Source organism: Bos indicus x Bos taurus, chromosome 8, assembly GCF_003369695.1.
Source record: "Bos indicus x Bos taurus breed Angus x Brahman F1 hybrid chromosome 8, Bos_hybrid_MaternalHap_v2.0, whole genome shotgun sequence".
Taxonomy (NCBI): Eukaryota; Metazoa; Chordata; class Mammalia; order Artiodactyla; family Bovidae; genus Bos; species Bos indicus x Bos taurus.
In genome coordinates this window covers 86,094,810-86,115,718 of record NC_040083.1, presented here as the reverse complement: position 1 = coordinate 86,115,718, position 20,909 = coordinate 86,094,810, and the positions used below count along the sequence as shown (strand labels likewise).

At 43.7% G+C, this 20,909-nt stretch overlaps 1 protein-coding gene across 2 annotated transcripts in view; it reads right to left on the bottom strand.

Moving 5' to 3' along the window:
* The window catches only part of ROR2 (receptor tyrosine kinase like orphan receptor 2), a 236,213-nt gene that overhangs the window by 3,623 nt on the left and 211,681 nt on the right, over positions 1-20,909 (bottom strand). The window contains exons 5-8 of one of the 2 annotated variants that reach the window (XR_003512358.1): positions 8,842-8,969; positions 4,849-5,163; positions 3,469-3,680; positions 210-412 (exon numbers count right to left, since the gene is read on the bottom strand). Coding sequence is in view for 1 of the 2 variants with exons in the window: in XM_027550351.1 (XP_027406152.1) it covers positions 210-412; positions 3,435-3,680; positions 4,849-5,163; positions 8,842-8,969 (892 nt within the window). In the remaining variant the exon portion in view is untranslated. Of the gene's footprint in view, positions 1-209; positions 413-3,434; positions 3,681-4,848; positions 5,164-8,841; positions 8,970-20,909 lie in introns of both variants that reach the window. The other variant, XM_027550351.1, reaches the window with a different exon arrangement.

Sequence of the window (20,909 nt, the reverse complement as noted above, 5' to 3'; positions counted from 1 at the left end):
GAATTCCAAACTCACCTGCCATATATTTCCTAAGGAAGCAAATGTCCCAGGATATTTTAGAGAAGAAAGGACAAAAAGAAGGCCAGTTTAAAAGAATCATGTGTTGTGAATCAAGCAAATTAAGAAAGTGAGTACTGGGGGTAACCAATCTCCAGGTAGAGGTTAAGCCTGGGGGAGCAGCCTCTTTAAACAAATACTGGCACAGAGACCTGCTTGTGCTGGTTGATAAGAGGCATTTCCACATCCTGGCTGGGCGAGGCCATCAGCTGCCGCCGCTGTGGTGTAGAGGCAGAAGCCTTCTGTTTATTTCGGCACATGCAGACCAAGAAGAAAAGGCACGCGATGACAAGGGGAATGGCGATGCTTGGAACCAAGATGTACAGAATTCCCATCCTGCTGCTGTCCTGGGGACCTGTGAACAGCAAGGCATCCATGGTTTTTCTGAAAATACCCGCCCTTTTCAACTCAGAGTTCTCCACCAGCCCACTCCCACCTCCAACTAAAATATTTAAGCACTAGCAGATAGTTATGTAAGCTGCATGAAGGAACAAAATTACAAACCAAACCTCAAAAAACATTGTGTACCCCAAAATGCACACCATGTGAGGCATGACCTAGAACTCCCTGCCAGGGGAGCAATTCAGAACACAGAGCACAAACAACGGACTCTAAAGGTCTTACAGTAGCAGTCACCACCAACACGGTGCTTCCTAACTTGAATCCTGTTGGACATGGATGCTCTGACCTTTTCAAGTTGACTGAACTTGATGAGTTGACTAAACTTGATGAAACACAAGTGTCATGCTGATCCTCAGTGAAAGGAACTGGATATTGGGATTAGACATGATCCTTGACTTCATTCAACATTTTAGGGTTTTCCTCATGTTTGTACAATGAACATATATTCTTAAAAGGCAATCATTAAAAATGCACATGATTTAAAAGAGCACTGGCAGCCAACGGGTTTAACCCAACAATATGCAGCAGGGGTACACAAACTCTTGAAAAACAACAGGTAAGATGTACAAACACTGAGGCTTCAGGACGTTTTTCTTTCTTTTCTTTACTCTCTCTCTTTTTTTCCCCTCTCTCTCTCTTTTTTCCCCTCTATGGTGAAGAGCAACGCACAGTCTACCCCTACAGGACTCACAGAAAGCACAGAGGGCATTGGGCCGCAAGGCTGAAGCACCTCGGTGCTGCCCTCTGAGGGAGAGTTAAGGCTTCTTCTCTGTGATGCGGAAGCATGTTTTCCAAAGCCCCGCCCCGAATGCCCCCAGCAGTTTTCATCTTAACCTTGTGAATAATTACCCAGGAACTTGGGCTTCCCTATAACCAGTGGTAATGAGCTTTCCATCAGAAAGCAAACAAGTGGTTTCTGGTCCACATGGTCCCTTAAAGAGCTAATTCAGTTCTAAAAATCACCACTATCACCAGCACTGTCCCAAACCCACTCTTGTTCCCTTGTCTCCAAAAGAAGATAAAAATCAAATACAACCACCCACAAAACCCTCCTGGTCCCACTCTGGAGGCAGATGTTCTCAAAGCCTCAGGAGCAGTGGAGATTCTGGGTCATTTTTCCTAATTAAGGTCTAGGAGGGAAATTTCATGATCCTCAAGCCAAGATGAGATGTGAGCACTATCCATAGTTTTGTATATCCATTTATTTTATCATTATCTTTAAAAAATCACTAACAGAATACACGCTTATTAATAATTATAGTATTAGAGAAAATTGAATATTCTTAATAGGTAATTTGGAAATGGCAATCCACTCTAATATTCTTGACTGGAAAATTCCATGGGCAGAGGAGCCTGGTACTACAGTCCACTGGGTCACGTCAGACACAACTGAGCATGCACACTTTTCACTTCATACCATCGCTAACAGGTTGGTATTCACTTATTTTTTGATGTATATATTTAAGTTGAACATGAAATAATATTCATGAATAAACCAATATTCAACTAATTTGAAATAGAAGAAGCAGCTCATACAGTTTTTAAGAATAGAATTTAAATAGAGCTCATTTAAAATAGAATCATATCATCCATATTTTCCTGCTCCTGGTTTTGTGGTTAGAATAATATACTAGACCAGAAGGGCTTCCCTGGTGGCTCAGTGGTAAAGAATCTGCCTGCCAATGCAGGAGATGCAAGTTCGTTCCCTGGGTTGGGAAGATTGCCTGGAGGAGGAAATGGCAGCCCATTCCAGTATTTTTGCCTGGGAAATATCATGGACAGAGGAACCTGGCGGGCTACAGTCCTGGGGTCACAAAAGAGTTGAACGCAAATTAGCAACTAAGCAACAACAACACAATATACCAGACTATGTTTCTTGAAGAACACACAGTGCCAGCCATTCATCAAGAACTGCACACTGTCCCTCGGCACAGATGAACTGTTGCCTCATCCCCTGTTGGTGAACAACTGCCTGTTTATTTAGCTCTCAGAAGTGATTCTGCAACAAATACCCTTGCATTTCTGCCTGTTTCAGTGCAAATATTTCTGCAAAGTAAAATTCCTGTGGCATTGCCAGAGGAAAGAACATACATATTTCTTTATCTCTTGATTAAATTTTAATTACAAAAATAATAACTGCTCACTGTAAAAACATCTTGCAAGTATGCTAAGTCACTTCAGTCATGTCCAATTCTTTGAGACTGTGGCCCGCCAGGCTCCTCTGTCCATGGGATTCTCCAGGCAAGAATGCTGGAGTGGGTTGCCATTTCCTTCTCCAGGGGGTCTTCCCAACCCAGAAACTGAACCCACATCCCCTGTGGCTCCTGAGTTGGCAGGCGGATTCTTTACCACTGAACCACCTGGCAAGCCCAGAGATAACGACGTCTGTAAAATTTGCTACCATGAACTACACACTTTTCTTCTAGTCATACTTTAAGAGAGAAACTTCGGGGAAAACAAGAGATTTAAGTTCTATTTTCTCCTCACTCTGCTAAGTCTACGTGAAACAGTTGAGCAGAGTGGGAGGTGAGGGAGGAGGAACAGGAGGGCTGCACCCCAAGCACGGATGCTGGTCTCAGAAGCTGGTTGTAATTGTAATGGGAAGCATTTTCACTAATAGTGGGAAATGCTTGACAGTGTTCATTGAGAAACAAGATGCCAAACTGAATATCCCAGGACCACACATGGAATGACAGAAGGGCCCCCAAATGTAAACAGCAGTCTCTGCTGAGTGGTGAAACTAGAGGTGATTTGCACATTCTTCTTTAGTTTTTTTTTTTTTCTTCTATAATTTAAAAAGGCCTGTAATGACCAGGTATTACTTTTATAACCAGCCACAACTTTACATAAAACAAATAATCATGGTGGTGAAACACGGTGGGTGGGGGAATCCCAGAGCTACCAGCCTCCTGGTACAATGTCATCACAAAGTACACCCCCCAGTCAACATTTTAAAAAAAAGAGAGAATACATACTACAAGAGGGTACGTCACACAGTTCCATGCGTACGTTTTTATTCTGCGTGAAGCACCAGGGGCCTTCCATCTGCCCTCCAGGGTTCCGGCAGTAGGCATGCCCCCCTCCGAGCTCCGGGAAGTCGGTGCTTGTCAGGTGGTGGCTGTGGGGGTGCTGCAGGGCCCACGGCTGGCACTGGTGCCCCGACTTGGTGGTGCTTGCCGTCCCTCTGTAATCCGTGCCTGAGCCATTGTAGCACTGATGGTCTGAGAGAGAAGGTTTGTCAGGAAGCCCGAAAGTTAAGAGGAAGCAGCCCTCTTCTGTGGGTCCAGGGAGCACCTGTCTTCAACTATTCCAAAAAGTAATAACCAAACCACCTCGCCAAATCGGAATTTCCAAAAGACCAAGGGATTGGAGGTAACTTCCAAGAAAAGAAGTCCTCAAGCCCACAAATTAAATGGATGGATGCACCAGGGACATATGTGGGGAAGAACCTGGTCAGAAGTTTATGACCCTGAAATAGCAGGCACCCCCCCCTCTACAATGACGATGTCAACCCTAACCTCACGTTCACTTGCATTAGAAACAAAACCAAACTATACAGGAGGGATGAGAAACTTCCAGACCTGGCCCCCAAACTCAGTGAGGACAGGGCTCAGCCTGCTGTGAGCAGAGCCCCAGCCCCCCTGGGAGCCCACTCCACTCCCAGAGGAGACCCAGGGTCACTTTGAGTCACACCTGGCATGTGTGTTTGTTGAATACCAGTTACACTGTGCTTGTTGTGTGCAGGCACTGTGTTAAGAACTCTCTAAATATTAACTCATTTAATCTTCATTCCAGCTCCTGAGGTCAGTAGTTATTATCATGGTGTAATATGAGGAAACTGATATTTAAGCAACTTGCCAGGAGGTTCATGATGTCAGCTGAGATGCCAGGCTTTGGATGGTGCAGTGGGTCTGGAGACCAGGCTCTGGCCACCTGGTGAGGAGCCCTGCTGCTCTAGGGAACTCCAGCCTCACCAAGGAAGTGAATATTTCCCAAGTCTGGGAGGAAGTCGACCTCTTTTCTTGGTCGGCTCCTCTCAAGGAGCACCATCATCCTCAGTCAGGGGCTGAGAGATGCTTGTGCACCACAGGGAAGGCTTGGAAGGGGGCTGTTTTCCCCTAAGCTCCTTTCTTGGCGGTAGGCCCAGAGTCCTCCTGTCGGAGAAGCTAAGTGTGCGGCTCACTGGGGTAGAGTGACTTATTGGGGATCCACAGACAGGCAGCGTCAGGAGGGCTGTGCGCCGGCAACTAGATGACAGGGAGTCTGCACCCCGGGGCTGCCCTACCGGAATGGAGCGGGTCTGTGGGACTTTCCTGGACGGCTGGAATGGGGTCCCCAGGTTCTAAGAGGCAGGACCCAGGTCCTGGAGGAGGACGCGTGGGGACTCACAGCGGCCCAGCCTCTCGGCTGGGATGCCAATGCGCATGCAGTTGGCGGCGTCGGGGCTCTCAGGCATGGGCAGCGCCTCGCACTTGGGCAGCTGCAGCCGCATGAGGATGAGCGGGTTGGAGCGCGCGATCGTGTACTCCTGGCGGCACAGGTCGCTCTCCAGCACCTCGCACTCGTCCCGGCACAGTTCGCGCGGCTTGGGCGCCCGGGAGCGCGCATCGCACAGCGGGAACACGAAGTGGCAGAAGGACGGGATGGCGAACTGCGAGCACTGGTCTGACAGGTGCGTGGAGGTGCCGATCATGGTGAAGGCGGCTGCGGAGGAGGCGAGGTCGGAGTTAGGGTGGGGTGGGTCCTGCTTCGGGGCAAACACCCTGCACGGCCACCCCTGCCCAGCGCCCCTGGTCCCATCTTCGGTCCAGGCCCTCGACCCTGCCCGGCACCCTGGCCCCCATCTCTCATCTGTGCCCCACCCCCAGCCCTCCGGCTTGCCTTCTGCTGGCCCAGAGTGGCTCTCAGGAGAGCAGCACCCCAGGGAGCACATGGGCCGCCCAGATTTGCAACTGACACAGAAAGGCCCTGGTCCTAGGGCTTCCCTTTCGAACATCAAAAATGAAACAAGAAAGGAGGAAAACCGGGCCACAGATCTCATCCACCTAGATACTACTTCCAAGGCAGAAAGATTCTGGTACCAGACCCAAAACCACTTCCTAGGTCCTGTTATGAACCGGCTCTGCCAGTTGGTGGTAGGCGAAGCCACGGGCTGAGTGGCTTCTAGAAGGAGAGGTTGGAGAAGAGGCATAAGGTCGGAGCTTTGGTCTTCCTGACATCTTGGAGCCTGCGTGCAGAACGGAGGCCTGGCCAAGGAGTGGACGACCCAGGGTATGAACACAGAGAGCCAGAAAGATGAACAACCAGCCCTGTGACCTGTGGCCCAAGAAGGAGTCCATGACAATGGGAGTGGATAGTGGGGATTCCTTCCGGTGGAGTCTGGGGAGAGCCCAGAAACAACCAGAGGAGGTTCAAAGCGGGGAGAGTGGCAGGGCTTTGTGAAGGAGAGCAGAGAAGCAAGCCATCACAGGAGTGTCTGGAGCCCAGGTCGGCTGGCTTGCTTTTAGGGGCGAGACATCACAGGGTGGGGCTTGATGGGAAGAACTGACACCTGCATGGACAAAGGAAAGGGGTGGGGGCTGCAGAGACCAAGTCTGGGCAGGTGGATGGGAGCAGAGTTGCCAGTGGCAGGAGGGAAGGTGTGCACTCCAGGGCCCTCTCCTCCGGGTTGTGGCAGTCAGCACTCAAAGGAAAGCATCAGCTGCCCCATCTGTGCCCACCCCACTTTGACCTGTGTAGGACCTGATTATAAGGATCTGACCCTGGCCAGCTAGAGAAAGAGAGGTTCCTGTGCCTATACTCCCTGCTGAGAGAAGGCGAGAGAACCTAGAGAGGTTGGAATTTGGTCCTTGGGACACTTCAGCTCCACCCATCACCTGTAGTGCCGTGCCTAGTGCGGCCAGCAGGTGGCACTGCTGGCACCCATTTCCCTCCAAAGACCCAGCAAGGTACCCATGGCTGGCACTGGGTTAGGTGAGCTGGCACGGGAGCCCTGTTCTGGCCCAGCCTTTTCATTTACCACAGGACTGGCAGTCACTCAGTCCTTTCTGTACCTGGGTCTCTATCTGTCAAGTGATTTGTTGAGGCCACACTTTGGGAAATGGAAACCCATGCGGAGCCTATAAAATAGCGCAGAAGGTAAACAGCCCCTTTGGTCCAGGGGGCTCTGGTAATAGGCTGTCTCCATGCACCGCATGCAGCACTGGCTGCTGGGAACTCTGTAGCGTGTTCGTCATGTCATCCTTAGCCTTCCGTCCCTTCTGGCCAATATTAAAATTGCGGAACAGACAGGTAAGAGGTTGAGGTGCAGGGTCTCTTAGGGTTGGCTGGCGAACTGGGTTTGAACCCAGTTCAGTCTCCTCATGTGAGCTGACAACTGACTCCCAGAAGATCTGTCACCAGTTTTGACCTCTACCCCCAGGCAGCGAAAGGCCTAAGAAAGCCAGAGGTGGCATTGCTTCAGGGCTATCAACTAAGAGGATGTGAAGGCCGCCCCTTAGAGGACTGCTCCTCTCCCCGTCCCAGAGCCCATCACGTGAGGACTTATTTCTGAAAGATGGTTCTAGGCATCACAGAGAGCCAACAACCCATGTGCTTGTTTTTGTTTACATCCAGCACATCACTTTGATGGTTCTGGGGCTCATTTCTGGGAAGCTTCCAGTGTCCCTGGAACTCGTTCTGACAAGCATTCTCTTCAAACAGACTGTCTCCACAACCAACATAGTTTCTAAACCATCAGTCAGTCTAGAGCAACTTCACATTTACATTTTCAAAAATACACAAATCTAGAGAACCCTCCTTCTAAACTTTTATCTTTAAAAAAAATGCTATAGCATGAGTCTGCTTAGATATCTGAGTTGTTATCCTTTAAACTTCCTGAAGAGACAACGGAGAGACAGCCCTGTGACTTGAATCAGTGTTTGCTAATTAGTGGGATACACAATTAATTCTGGAGTCTGTGGCTGGTATTTTAAACGATGATGAGAATGGAACAGAGGATGTCAGAGTACATGGTTTATATTAAGGCTGGAACCAAGTTTTTTCATTAATGAAATAAAACTGAAGGGAAAAATTAGCTTGCACTGCCTTTGTTAAAGCAAATGTTGTTTCCTGTAACCCATTTCAGTTCTATGAAGCAGATATATATGGATACTAAGTCACGATGTAAAATAAACTTTATACTATGGGTTGTGATCATAAAGTTCAAGAAGTTCTGCTTTAAATGGCATAGGGAGCTTTTCCAATGAGAGATACAAACAAGTTCAAAACATGTGCCCACTGGACCATTACAGCACCTTCCAGGATCTCGGAGTCCCATTACTGCCCTTCCATTTCTCACTGGACACCTGACCGTGTCCTCAGGGGTCTCTGTAGCCATGGGCCAGGCAGGCCCTCCAGACTGAGGGCGAAAGACAAAGCCAGGGTCAAATTGGACTTAGAAGAACATTCAGTGGCACCTGCATGAGTTTCTACCTGGGGTCCTCCTTTGTACCCTTACAGGGCAGTGCCTTGCCAGCCCCTCTGCAAATCCCTCCAGAATCTCCAGGGAGCCCACATCAGGGATCAGCCTGGGTCAAGAATCACTGTGCAGAGAACCTAGTTCAACTGGGACACCTGCCATCTTCACCAGATTCTCCTTAGAGTCTAAGGAGAAAATGTGGGGGTTTGTGAGGAGAGCAGAGCCGTTGGGGGGAGGGCTTTTCAGGGCCTTGGTGTAATTCATTTTCTCACTTCTTAAGGAGTTTCCCCCAGGAAGTTCTTAACATCAACTTCTTATATGACGGAAAACGAGCATGTTCACTCCTAAAGGATCTGAACCACTTTTCATACGGGGCGGGGGGGGGAGCAGGTAACCAAAGACCTGACTGTGCCCAGAAACCAAGGGCCAATGGGGGTCTGAGTTCACTGCAATGTCCCTAGGGTACAGCTGATGGCCTGGAACCTCTGTCCCCAGTACCTAAAATCTGGCCCAGGTACTTTGTACCCAAGCCAGGATCCTTGTAACTCTGAGAAGGCACAAGAGCTAGGAAAGGCAGAACCGAGACTGAACATCACAAGTGCTGGCTTGGCCATGTGGCTAGTGGAGGGAAACAAGATGGCGCAGGGCTTGGGAACCGCTCGCCTGACTGCAGTCAGCGCGTTGGTCCACTCCAAGCAGACTGCGCTTGCTAATTTGCATATACAAAGAGGAATATTTTAGGATAAACTGCAACCACTTCTGATAAAGGCCTCTGATTTTCTCTTGCAGGAGACATGGCACAAGGATTCACTGGCCATGGTTGTAAGGGACAAAATACACAAATGAGACTGAAAACACACCATCGGGGCGACAGGCAGCTGCATGCATGCTCAGTGTCTCAGAACAAAGGACTGCACTCCTACCTGTGATTCGGTTTTCAATCTCCCCCTGCATCTGAAGAGAGTCCACGTAAATGGTCCGGTTCCCAATGAAACGCGCACAGGCAATTCCCCGGTAAGGCTGGCAGAATCCATCCTCATGGTAGTCGTCTCTGGGAAAAACACACGATCCGTGAGCACACTGAAATTATCCCCAAGGATTTTTTTTTTCTTGTTAAATCCAGCATCTGGTGAGCTAGCCATCTTGTCCCTTGGCATCTACCTGAATGCACTGAAAACTTCTGTCCAAACAAAAACCTATGTGTGTGTGTTCAGTCATGTCTGACTCTTTTCAACTCCATGGACTGTAGCCTGCCAGGCTCCTCTGTCCATGGGATTTCCAAGGCAAGACTATTGGAGTGGGTTGCCATTTTCTATTCCAGGGGATCTTCCCAACTCAAGGATTGAACCCATATCTCTGTGTCTCTTGCATTGGCAGGTAGATTCTTTACTACTGCACCATCTGGGAAGCCCACAAAAACACACACACGGACATTTATAGCAGCTTAATCCATAACTGCCAAAACTTGGAAGCAACCAAAATGTCCATAGTGAACGAATAAACTATGGCACATCCAGGCAATAGAATATTACTCAGCCCTGAAGAGAAAAGAGCGATCAAGAAAAGATATGAAAAAAAAAAAACATGGAGGCAACTTAAATGCATGTTACTAAGTGAATGAAGTCAGTCTGAATTGGCTGCATGCATACTGTATGATCCCAATTCTATGACATTCTAGAAGAAGCAAAATTATGGAGCAGTAAGAACATAGATGAATGCCAAAGGGTTGGTGGTGGGGGTTGGTGAATAGGAAAACAGGAGATTTTTAGGGCAGTGGATCTACTCTGAATGATACTTTAATGGTGGATACATGTTATTATACATTCGTGCAAACCAGAGAACATGCAACACCAAGAGTGAATGAAGCTTATCGTAAATCATGCTGCTACTGCTCAGCCACTTCAGTCATGTCTGACTCTTTGTAACCCCATGGACTATAGCCTGGCCAGGCTCCTCTGTCCATGGGATTCTCCAGGCAAGAATACTGGAGTGGGTTGCCATGCCCACCTCCAGGGGATCCTCCTGACTTCAGTTAATAATAATGTATCAATACTGACTGGTTTACAGCTGTGGTGTTGGAGAAGACTCTTGAGAGTCCCTTGGACTGCAAGGAGATTCAACCAGTCCATCCTAAAGGAAATCAGTCCTGAATATTCATTGGAAGGACTGATGTTGAAGCTGAAACTCCAATACTTTGGCCACCTGATGCGAAAAGCTGACTCATTTGAAAAGACCCTGATGCTGGGAAAGATTGAAGGCAGGAGGAGAAGGGGATGACAGAGGATGAGATGGTTGGATGGCATCACTGACTCAATGGACATGAGTTTGAGTAAACTCTGGGAGTTGGTGATGGACAGGGAAGCCTGGCGTGCTGCAGTCCATGGGGTCGCAAAGAGCCGGACATGACTGAGCAACTGAACTGAACTGAACTGGCTTATAAACTGTAACAAATGCACCATACTAACACAAGACGTCACTGATAGCGAAAATTGTATGTGGAGATGGGGGGAACGAGTACCTGAGCTTTCTCTATACTTTCTGTTCAGTTTTTCTGTGAATTTAAAATTGACCTAAACTATAGAGCTTATTCATTAAAAAAAAAAAAAAAATCAGCATCTCTAAGGCAGGGTGAGAGAGGGGGGGAATGGAACTAGTTGAGTATGAAGGACTAGTTGAGTATGAAAGATGGATTGAAAAACATGAAGCATACACATAGGTGTGTACATGTTCATGCCTATGTTCAAATACACACAGAATATTAACAGTCGATGTGTTCCGTCTTGGTCTTAAACTACATTGGAAACATTACACCTCTGTTAACTTCCATTGTTTGCAAGCAAGGCTTCTATGAAGATGATGACCATTTGGAAACTGTGTTCTACTATTAAGCGATAGGAGAGAATTCTTTCAAATGGAGAAAGGCAATGGAGAGGATGCCAAAGAGGCAGGCAGACCTCAAAGAGTTTGTACAGTCAGAAGTGCTCATTACACGACAGAGGAGTGACCTCATCATTGCTCCACAGCACAGACCATGTGTACAAATATGGGGGACACAGAAGGAAACTCTCACAAGCACAGCCCTCCCTCTTGCCCCACAGTCCAACCTTCCCAGCCTGGAGGGAATAGCCTGTACACACCCCTTTGGAGTCTGTGCTAAATTATTTTCAGTAAAACCTGTTAGTCCTGCCTTTGGCTGATGAGGTCAGTCATTCTAAGCAGATAGATGCTTTTTAAAGTGACCCTGAGGATGCTCCAAGGAGACAGTAAAAGTGGGCTAAAGCACATATATCAGGGCTGCCGTCCACTGTGGAGCACATGGGGTGTTGTGCTCCCACAACAAGCTTCAGCAGGAGCCTCGGGCCTGTGATCTGCTTGCTTTCCAGCAAATCTGCAACCTGCCATCAGCCCCCCACCTGTCATCCACCCTACATTGATTTAAACCATCCCCCAGTGAAATCTGGGTTGTGTCCAAATTCACCAAATGGACTTAAGAATCCCTATCTTAGCTTTCTCACAAATGGAAACTCCGGACGCTTGTGACAGTGGAGACAATGGGTCTGGCAGGACACAGTCTCTTCAGCCGCCTCTGGCTCTCTCCCTCGTTTGCTGTCTTCCTGGCCCCTGAAGAAAATCTCTTTTTCAAAGAAAAGAACTTGGAGCCATAAATAATCTAAAACAGGCGATTCTGGTGTCAGTGAGAGCCGGGTGCCCTTTCTTTCAAGCTCATGGGCCATTATTTCTTTGGGTCAAGAATTCCTTAAACATCGTTTAAATAGGCAAGCACATGTGCTAACAATACACACCCAACCCACCTCTCTCTCTCTCTTTGTGAGCTGGCGTTAACTGCTGATTAAACTAAAACTAATGCCTACACTTGCCAAATAAAGAAACACAAGTACAAGTCAACTTTGCCCTGGTGTTCGAGTTCCATGTCACCGTTTGCAGACTGGGTTTAGGGCGCTTGCCCGCTATGCCAGGAGAAGCATTAAGATGTGCATTTTCTTATTAACGTCAGCTCTACAGAGGATCGGAGAAGGCAATGGCACCCCACTCCAGTACTCTTGCCTGGAAAATCCCATGGATGGAGGAGCCTGGTAGGCTGCAGCCCATGGGGTCGCTAAGAGTCGGACACGACTGAGCGACTTCACTTTCACTTTTCACTTTCTTGCCTTGGAGAAGGAAATGGCGACCCACTCCAGCATTCTTGCCTGGAGAATCCCAGGGACGGGGGAGCCTGGTGGGCTGCCGTCTATGGGGTCGCACAGAGTCGGACACGACTGAAGTGACTTAGCAGCAGCAGCAGCAGCAGCTACAGAGGATACGAGATTTTATTCAGTTGGTCCCTTGGGTGACCCCACAAGAACGAGTCTTTTCCTTTCTCTGCCTCAAGAGTCAGGGACTAGAAAGCCTGATCTATCACTGTGGGCTTCTCTTTGGCCACTGGTCACGTGCCCACAAGATTGGGGAAGCAACAAGGGTACAGGCAAGACACACTGAGACGGGGCTTAAGGGCATCACACCGGGACCACAGCCCCCTTATTTATTTTTATTTTTATTTTCTAACTTTACAATATTGTATTGGTTTTGCCATATATCAACATGAATCTGCCACAGGTATACACATGTTCCCCATCCTGAACCCTCCTCCCTCCTCCCTCCCCGTACCATCCCTCTGGGTCGTCCCAGTGCACCAGCCCGGAGCATCCAGTATCTTGCATTGAACCTGGACTGGTGACTCGTTTCATATATGATATTATACAAGTTTCAATACCATTCTCTCAAATCATCCCACCCTCTCCCTCTCCCACAGAGTCCAAAAGACTGTTCTATACATCAGTGTCTCTTTTGCTGTCTCGTATACAGGGTTATTGTTACCATCTTTCTAAATTTCATATATATGCATTAGTATACTGGATTGGTGTATTTCTTTCTGGCTTACTTCACTCTGTATAATAGGCTCCAGTTTCATCCACCTCATTAGAACTGATTCAAATGTATTCTTTTTAATGGCTGAGTAATACTCCATTGTGTATATGTACCATAGCTTTCTTATCCATTCATCTGCTGATGGACATCTAGGTTGCTTCCATGTCCTGGCTATTATAAACAGTGCTGCAATGAACAGTGGGGTACACGTGTCTCTTTCAATTCTGGTTTCCTCAGTGTGTATGCCCAGCAGTGGGATTGCTGGGTCATAAGGCAGTTCTATTTCCAGTTTTTTAAGGAATCTCCACACTGTTTTCCATAGTGGCTGTACTAGTTTGCATTCCCACCAACAGTGTAAGAGGGTTCCCTTTTCTCCACACCCTCTCCAGCATTTATTGCTTGTAGACTTTTGGATCGCAGCCATTCTGACTGGTCCCCTTATTTCTGTGGGCTTCTAATCTGAATTTTAGAGAACATCCAGAAACACAAACAGAAACGTTTGGACAGTGACATCCCCCAGGCTTCTGAATTTTGGGAGAACAAGTGAGAATTACTTGTAGGTCTCAAACAGTTCTGTCTTATTTTTACCTGGCATTGTTTGGGTCCTCTGAAGAGTGACAGAGCTGCAGAAAGGCTGTAAAACCGGTCATTCAGAGACCAAAGAAAAGTGCTGACACAGAAGCTGTCTTCTGTAAAATCCCTTAAACCACACCAGTGAAACAAGCATGCTCACCAAACCTCAGAACATCAATATGATAGAAACTCAGTTTTGGAAATCTCCTTCTTTCCTGATGCCACCAGGCACTAATAGCACAGATGAAGAGGAAACCTTTATAGCAACAAGTTCATAGTAGAGGAGGAGAGAGACAGAAATAACTACAATCTTAGGCTAAAAAAAAAAGCTACGGGAAGGGAGTTGGAGATTGGGAAGAAAAAGAAAAAGGAATCATTATACTGTGATAGAAAAGGCTTCTTCACAAAGGGATTAGGAGATGGTGGGCCACTTCAGCACCTTCCCTGTAATGGTACCTGCTAGAAACAAAAACTGGTTTGAAGAAAAGCTTACAAAAATTCCTTGTTATAAACAATGAATAATCTTTAAAGGAAAGTATGGCAACCCACTCCAGTACTCTTGCCTGGAAAATCCCATGGACGGAGGAGCCTGGTGGGCTACAGTCCATGGAGTCTCAAAGAGTTGGGCACGACTGAGCGACTTCACTTTCACTTTTCACTTTCATGCATTGGAGAAGGAAATGGCAACCCACTCCAGTATTCTTGCCTGGAGAATCCCAGGGACAGAGGAGCCTGGTGGGCTGCTGTCTATGGGGTCGCACAGGGTCAGACACGACTGAGGCGACTTAGCAGCAGCTGCAGCAGGCTCCTTTGAGGTTGAAAAGTAATCAATACCAAAACTCAAAAGTAGTTACAAATTGTGTAGGAAGGTAACTTTTCCCCCCAATTTTTTTTGTTAAAACTGGTTAAATAATTTCATAATTGTTACTGTTATTATGAGAAGGTCTGTTTGTCTGTGATAAATAGGCTTCCTGCTTGAGGAAAGCAGAGGAAGCAACATCTTTAACAAAAATGGATCCTAAACTCCATAAGCTTCAGATGACCTGCTAGTAACCTAGTAAGTTGATGTAACAAAACACTTTTCAGAAGGAGATGACAAAATCTAGAGTATAAACCACAATGTCTGGTATACAATAAAAAATCACCTGTGAACGCATGTGAGGAGACAAGAAAATATAACCTATGGTCAAGAGAAACAAACCCAGATGTTAGACTTAGAAGACCAGGACTTTAAGGAACCAAAAGTATGGTAAACAGTGTACAAAAGAAAGTATAATGAAGATATTAGTAATCTCAGGAGAGATGGAAACTGTAAAAGAATCAACTAGAAGAACTAAAACATATAATCTCCAATAAAACATTTATGGTATGATACTAACAACAGATTGGATAAAATTAGAAAAAAAATTGGTCAACTTGACAGGTCAATGGAAAATTTCCAAACTGAAACAGAGACATAAAGATCTACAAAAAATTAAATAGAGCTTTAGTAAGTTATAGGAAAGTACAGGAGATCTAACACATACAATCAAATTCCAGGAGGAAAAGGGAGATACACAGAGTTGGGGGGAAAGGTTTGAAGAAATGATAGCCAAAATTTCCCCAAATTTGATTAAAATACAGTAACACCAATTAAAGAATGTACGTGAAAATTGAGCAGAATAAATACAAAGGAAACCATGACTGCTGATATCACAGTCAACTTGCTAAAAACTTAGGATAAACAGAAAAGGGAGGAAATAAAAACTAATGGCTGATTGCTCATCAGAAACAATGCAAAACAGAAGATGGGAGAATGACAGTTTCAGTGTACTAGCAGAGAAAAATGAAATGTGAATCTGGAATTCTATACTCAGCAAAAATATCTTTCAAATAAAAGGGCCTATTAACCAAGAGACATAACATGAATGGACCTAATTATCAGAGTTTCAGAATTAACAGAACTAGAGGACAAAACAGAAAAATCCATAATTACAGTTGGAAATTTTAATACCTGTCTCTCAGCAATTAACTGAGGCAGGCAAAATTTAGTGAAGAAACAACAGAAACACTAACACCCCCTTGACCCTTGGATATCTGTAGAACAATATACCCAATAAGACAGCATACATGTGTCAGCGTACATGGCAGTTCACCCACACAGGCCATATGCTTTTCATAAAATAACTCACAATAAATTTTAAAAAGTGAAACCATAAATTTCTGATTACACAGAATTAAGTTAGAAACCAATAACAAAAATACATTTATAACTTCTCCAACTGTTTGGAAATTAAGTAGCACACTTCTAAATAACCTTTGTGCTCAAAAAAGAAAATGTAAGAAAAATTAAATAGTATTTTAAATGGAATGAGAAAACATAAAATATGAGAAATGAAAACAGGATACCCCAAATTGTGGAATGTAGCTAAAAGAGTAATTAAGAGAGAACTTCATAGCCTTGAATGCTTAAATTCGGAGAAGGCAATGGCACCCCACTCCAGATAAGATTTTACACCTTAAGAAGTTGGAAAAAGAATGTCAAGTTGAACCTGAAGTAATTAGAAGCAAATACTAATGGTGAGAGAGGAAATCAATAAAATAGAAAACAAACAATAAAAAAATCAATAAAGCCAAAAGTTGATTCTTCAAAAATTAATGAAATCGCTGCTGCTGCTGCTGCTAAGTCACTTCAGTCGTGTCCGACTCTGTGTGACCCCATAGACGGCAGCCCACCAGGCTCCCCCGTCCCTGGGATTCTCCAGGCAAGAACACTGGAGTGGGTTACCATTTCCTTCTCCAATGCAAGAAAGTGAAAAGTGAAAGGGCTAACACTGAGAAAAAACTGATTAAAAGAAAGCATACATTACCAACACCAGGAATGCACAAGGGGACTCACCAAAGACTTTGAATGTTAATGATAATAAGAAATTTATGAACAAATAAATGAACATACCAGACAATTTAGAAAAAGATGATAAATGACAATATACCAAAATAAGTACAAATAGGAATAAAAACTCAGATTAGCCCCAAATCTCTTGGAGAACTTGGAGTTGTAATCAGAAACCTTCCCATGATTAAAACTCCAGTCCAAAATAAAAGAAACTGGTGAATTCTATCTAGTATTTAAAAAAGAAACTTCAGCAATTTTAAATAAACTCTTTCAGAAGATAAAGAGTAAGATGTACTTTCTAGTTCATCTCACAAGGCAAACGTTCCTAGATACAAACAGTTGACAAGTATGCTCCAAGGACATTATAGGCCAGTAGACCTCCTGATCAAAAAGGCAACAGGGTCCACTAAACACTAGCTAACTAGACTGAGCAAAATAAAAAGACAATATAGAAATGGGAGTGAGCCAAAATGGGTTAACCCAGGAGTACAAAGTTACTTCATTTAAAAAACAATTACTGGAAACACAGAGTCAAAGAGAGAAACCATGTATTAATTTCAGTTAATATAAAAAAGTCTTAGTTGCTCAGTCCTGTCCGACTCTTTGTGACCCCATGGACTGTAGCCCGCCAGGCTCCTCCATCCATGGGATTTTCCAAGCAAGAATACTGGAGTGGGTTGCCATTTCCTTCTCCAAGGGATCTTCCCAACACAGGGATCGAACTCAGGGATCAAACCCCAGTCTCCCGCATTGCAGGCAGACTCTTTACCATGTGAGCCACCAGAGAAGCCCTAATATAAAAAAGTCAGTTGACAAAACCAATACTCATTCATTTTCAAAACTTTCAACAAAGAAAATAACTTTGTCATTCTAATAAAAAGGCATCTATGAGAAAGTCACAATGAATTTCTTACTTGTTCGTCTAGTCAAGGCTATGGTTTTTCCTGTGGTCATGCATGGATGTGAGAGTTGGACTGTGAAGAAAGCTGAGTGCTGAAGAATTGATGCTTTTGAACTGTGGTGTTGGAGAAGACTCTTGAGAGTCCCTTGGACTGCAAGGAGAGCCAACCAGTCCATTCTGAAGGAGATCAGCCCTGGGATTTCTTTGGAAGAAACGATGCTAAAGCTGAAACTCCAGTACTTTGGCCACCTCATGCGAAGAGTTGACTCATTGGAAAAGACTCTGATGCTGGGAGGGATTGGGGGCAGGAGGAGAAGGGGACGACAGAAGATGAGATGGCTGGATGGCATTACTGACTCAACGGACGTGAGTCTGAGTGAACTCCGGGAGTTGGTGATGGACAGGGAGGCCTGGCGTGCTGCGATTCATGGGGTCACAAAGAATCGGACACAACTGAGCAACTGATCTGATCTGATCTGAAGGAATATTTTCCCCATAGATATAAGAAAAAGATATCTGCTCTTACATTTTCTACCCAACATCACCATGAAAGTCCTAATCATTACAAAAAGGAGATAGATAGAGGAGAGATGGTAGATAGATAGATAAATAGCTGACAGATTAGAAACGAAGAAATAAAACTGTCTTCAGTCATAGATGACAGAACAACATCATAGAAAATTCTAATGAATATATTTAAAAACTATAAAAATTAATATGGATTTCATAAAGTCACATAAGGTCAATATAATCAATTATATTTTTACATTTGAGCAACAATTAGCAAATGAAATTTTTTTCAAACATCATTTACAATAACATTAAAAATATATGGAGGAGTAGTCAAACTATAGAAAGAAAACAATGGTGATTGTCAAGGGCTGGGGAGGGTGGAAATGAGGGTGGTTATTGTTTAATGGATATAGAGTTTTAATTTGGAAAGATGAAAATGTTCAAGAGAGATGTGGTGATGGTTGCGTAACAATGCATGTGTGCTTAATGCCTCTGAATTATGCACCTAAAATGTTTAAAGTACTTAGAAATAAACCTAACAAAATACGTACAAAACTTCCACACATAAAACGTCAAAATATTGCAGAGAGAAAGGAAAGAAAATCTAAATAAACAGAAATATATACCATGTTCATAGATTGGAACACTAGTAGTTTAAAGAAATCAAGTCTCACAAAGTACAGTATCACCCCATGAAAATGCTAGCAGGCTCCTCACAAACTTCCTTTTATTACAAAATAAAAAATAACTACATAATGAGAAAATGTATTTTAACAAAGTGAGAAAAATTAGTATCACCAATAAGGGGCAAACTGATTAACATCACCAATAAGGGGCAAATTGCGAGAAAAATTAACATCACCAATAAGGGGCAAACCTTTAGATATGATACCCTGAGAAGGAAACATCACTTATGTTATTTCAGTAAAAAATGTATAAATAGAATGTAATTGTGAGTAAACATCAGTCAAACTGAAATTTAGAGATATTCTACACAATAACAGCTCTTCACTTATCAAAAATCTTAGTGCCATGAAAGGTCTAGGAACTACTGCAGAGTAAAGAGGACTAAGGAAACATGGTGAGGAGCCTGTATCCCGGAGCAGGGGATCTAAAGAGCATTACTGGGACAATGAAAGATATTGGAGTATGACTGGCAATCCAGACACCCCTAAGATGAAGCTGTTGTTCTGTAAGGAAACATTGTTGGTCTTAGGGAATATACACCTAATTGTTAAAGGGCAAAGTGGCATAATGAATGCAACCTACTCTCAGATGTTTCAAAAAACAATACTGGCAAACAGCTACAGAGGGAATGATAAGCCTATGGCCAAATGACAAAAATTGGTCAACCTAGGTAAAGACATATGGGATTAGTTATTACTATTCCTGTAGTGTTTTTATAAATCTGAAGTTATTTCAAAATCAAAAGTTAAAAACACCCTAGTAGGCACTTTGGTAGAAACTGGCAAACTAAATCTAGAATTTACATGGAAATGTGAAGGTACTAGAGCAGCCAGACAATCATGAAAGAGAGTAAGAATGAAGATTTCACACCTTAATTTTAAGACTTATATTTATCAAGACAACATAGTATTGGAATATAAGGATAGATCAATAGAACATAACAGAGAATTCCAAATGTATCTTCATATGTAGTCAAGTGATTTTTAATAAATATACTAAGGTATTCAAAGAAGATAGGATAGTCTTTTCAAAAATGATGTCAGAACAAGTGGATTTTTATACGGAAAAAAACAAACTCATTAACTCACACTATTAACTCACATTAATGGTGTGAGTTAATGGTGTGAGTTAACCCATTAATGGTGTGAGTTAATGGTGTGAGTTAACCCATTAACTCACACCATACACAAAAATTGCTTTGGAGATGGATCACAGACTTAAACATAAAAGCTAAAATTAAAAGCTAGTAGAAGGATACACAGGAAAAGTATCTTTATAGTATTTAGATAGGCAAAAGCAAGGATTTCTTAGACATGGGGCTTAAATGAAAAAAATGATAAATTAGACTTAACAAAATTAAAATTTCCTGCTTGTCAAAAGAAAGCATTAAGAAAATAAAAAAGACAAACCACAAGCTGGGAGAAAACACTTTATATATCTGACAAAAGAACTCCCATAACTCAATAGGCAGACATACAACACAGTGAAAACTGGACAAAAGAACTAACAGATACTCCACAAAAGTGTGTCCCTAGAAGATGGTCCCATTTTCAGTGATTGAGGAAATGTAACTGAACCATGATGAATCATTGCAACAAAAGGTACTAGAATGGCTACAATTAAATGACAATATCAAACGTTGGTAAGGATGTGGAGCAACTGGAACTCTCATATACTGATGACGGCAGTGTAAAATAGGACGATCACTTGGGGGAAGAGTTTGCTTATTTCTTATACAGTTTATATGTACGTATACCATCTGACTGAGCAATCTCATACCTTGGATTTATCCTAGAAAAATGAAAACATGTTCCCTAAAATTAAACATCCATAGCAGTTTATTTATATAACTGCTCCAAACTGGAAGCCCAAATGTTCATCAACAGGTAATAAACACATTGTAATATCTTCATACAACAGACTCTTATGAATAAAAAAGAATAAACCACAGAAAGTATCTTTCTGATGCTATATTTTGTGAAAAAAGCCAGACATAAGAGTCTCCCAGGAAAATGTAAGCAGCAGAAGGCAGGATATTTTAGTTTTTGTCTGTTTTTTTTCATTCATTGGTGGGCCTCCAACAACTTAAACAGGGCCTGGCATATAGCTGATCCTCAATATAAAATTATTTAAAAAATGAATAGATGAATTAATGATTTTCTTGAAAATTAGGCATCATAACTTATTCCTCTCTACTTCTGAGATGAAATATTTACAGCATCCAATTATACTGATATCATATTTGATGTGGCAAAAATGTGAACTGAGCACATTTATTCATAAAATCAACACCAACATTCATGTTATGAAATCAAAGTCAGCAGAACCTTTCAGAAACACTGGATTTTGCAATGTCTATGCTTAACACTGGGATCACAGGAGGCAGAGACACAGTGGCTCCGACACTAATAGTTCACTAGGAAGTAAACATTATTCTCTCCTACTATGTTCAGGCGGCTGGTCCCTCTCACATCAGCCTTGAAGACTGGTGACTTTTGGGTGAATCTGGAGGTTAG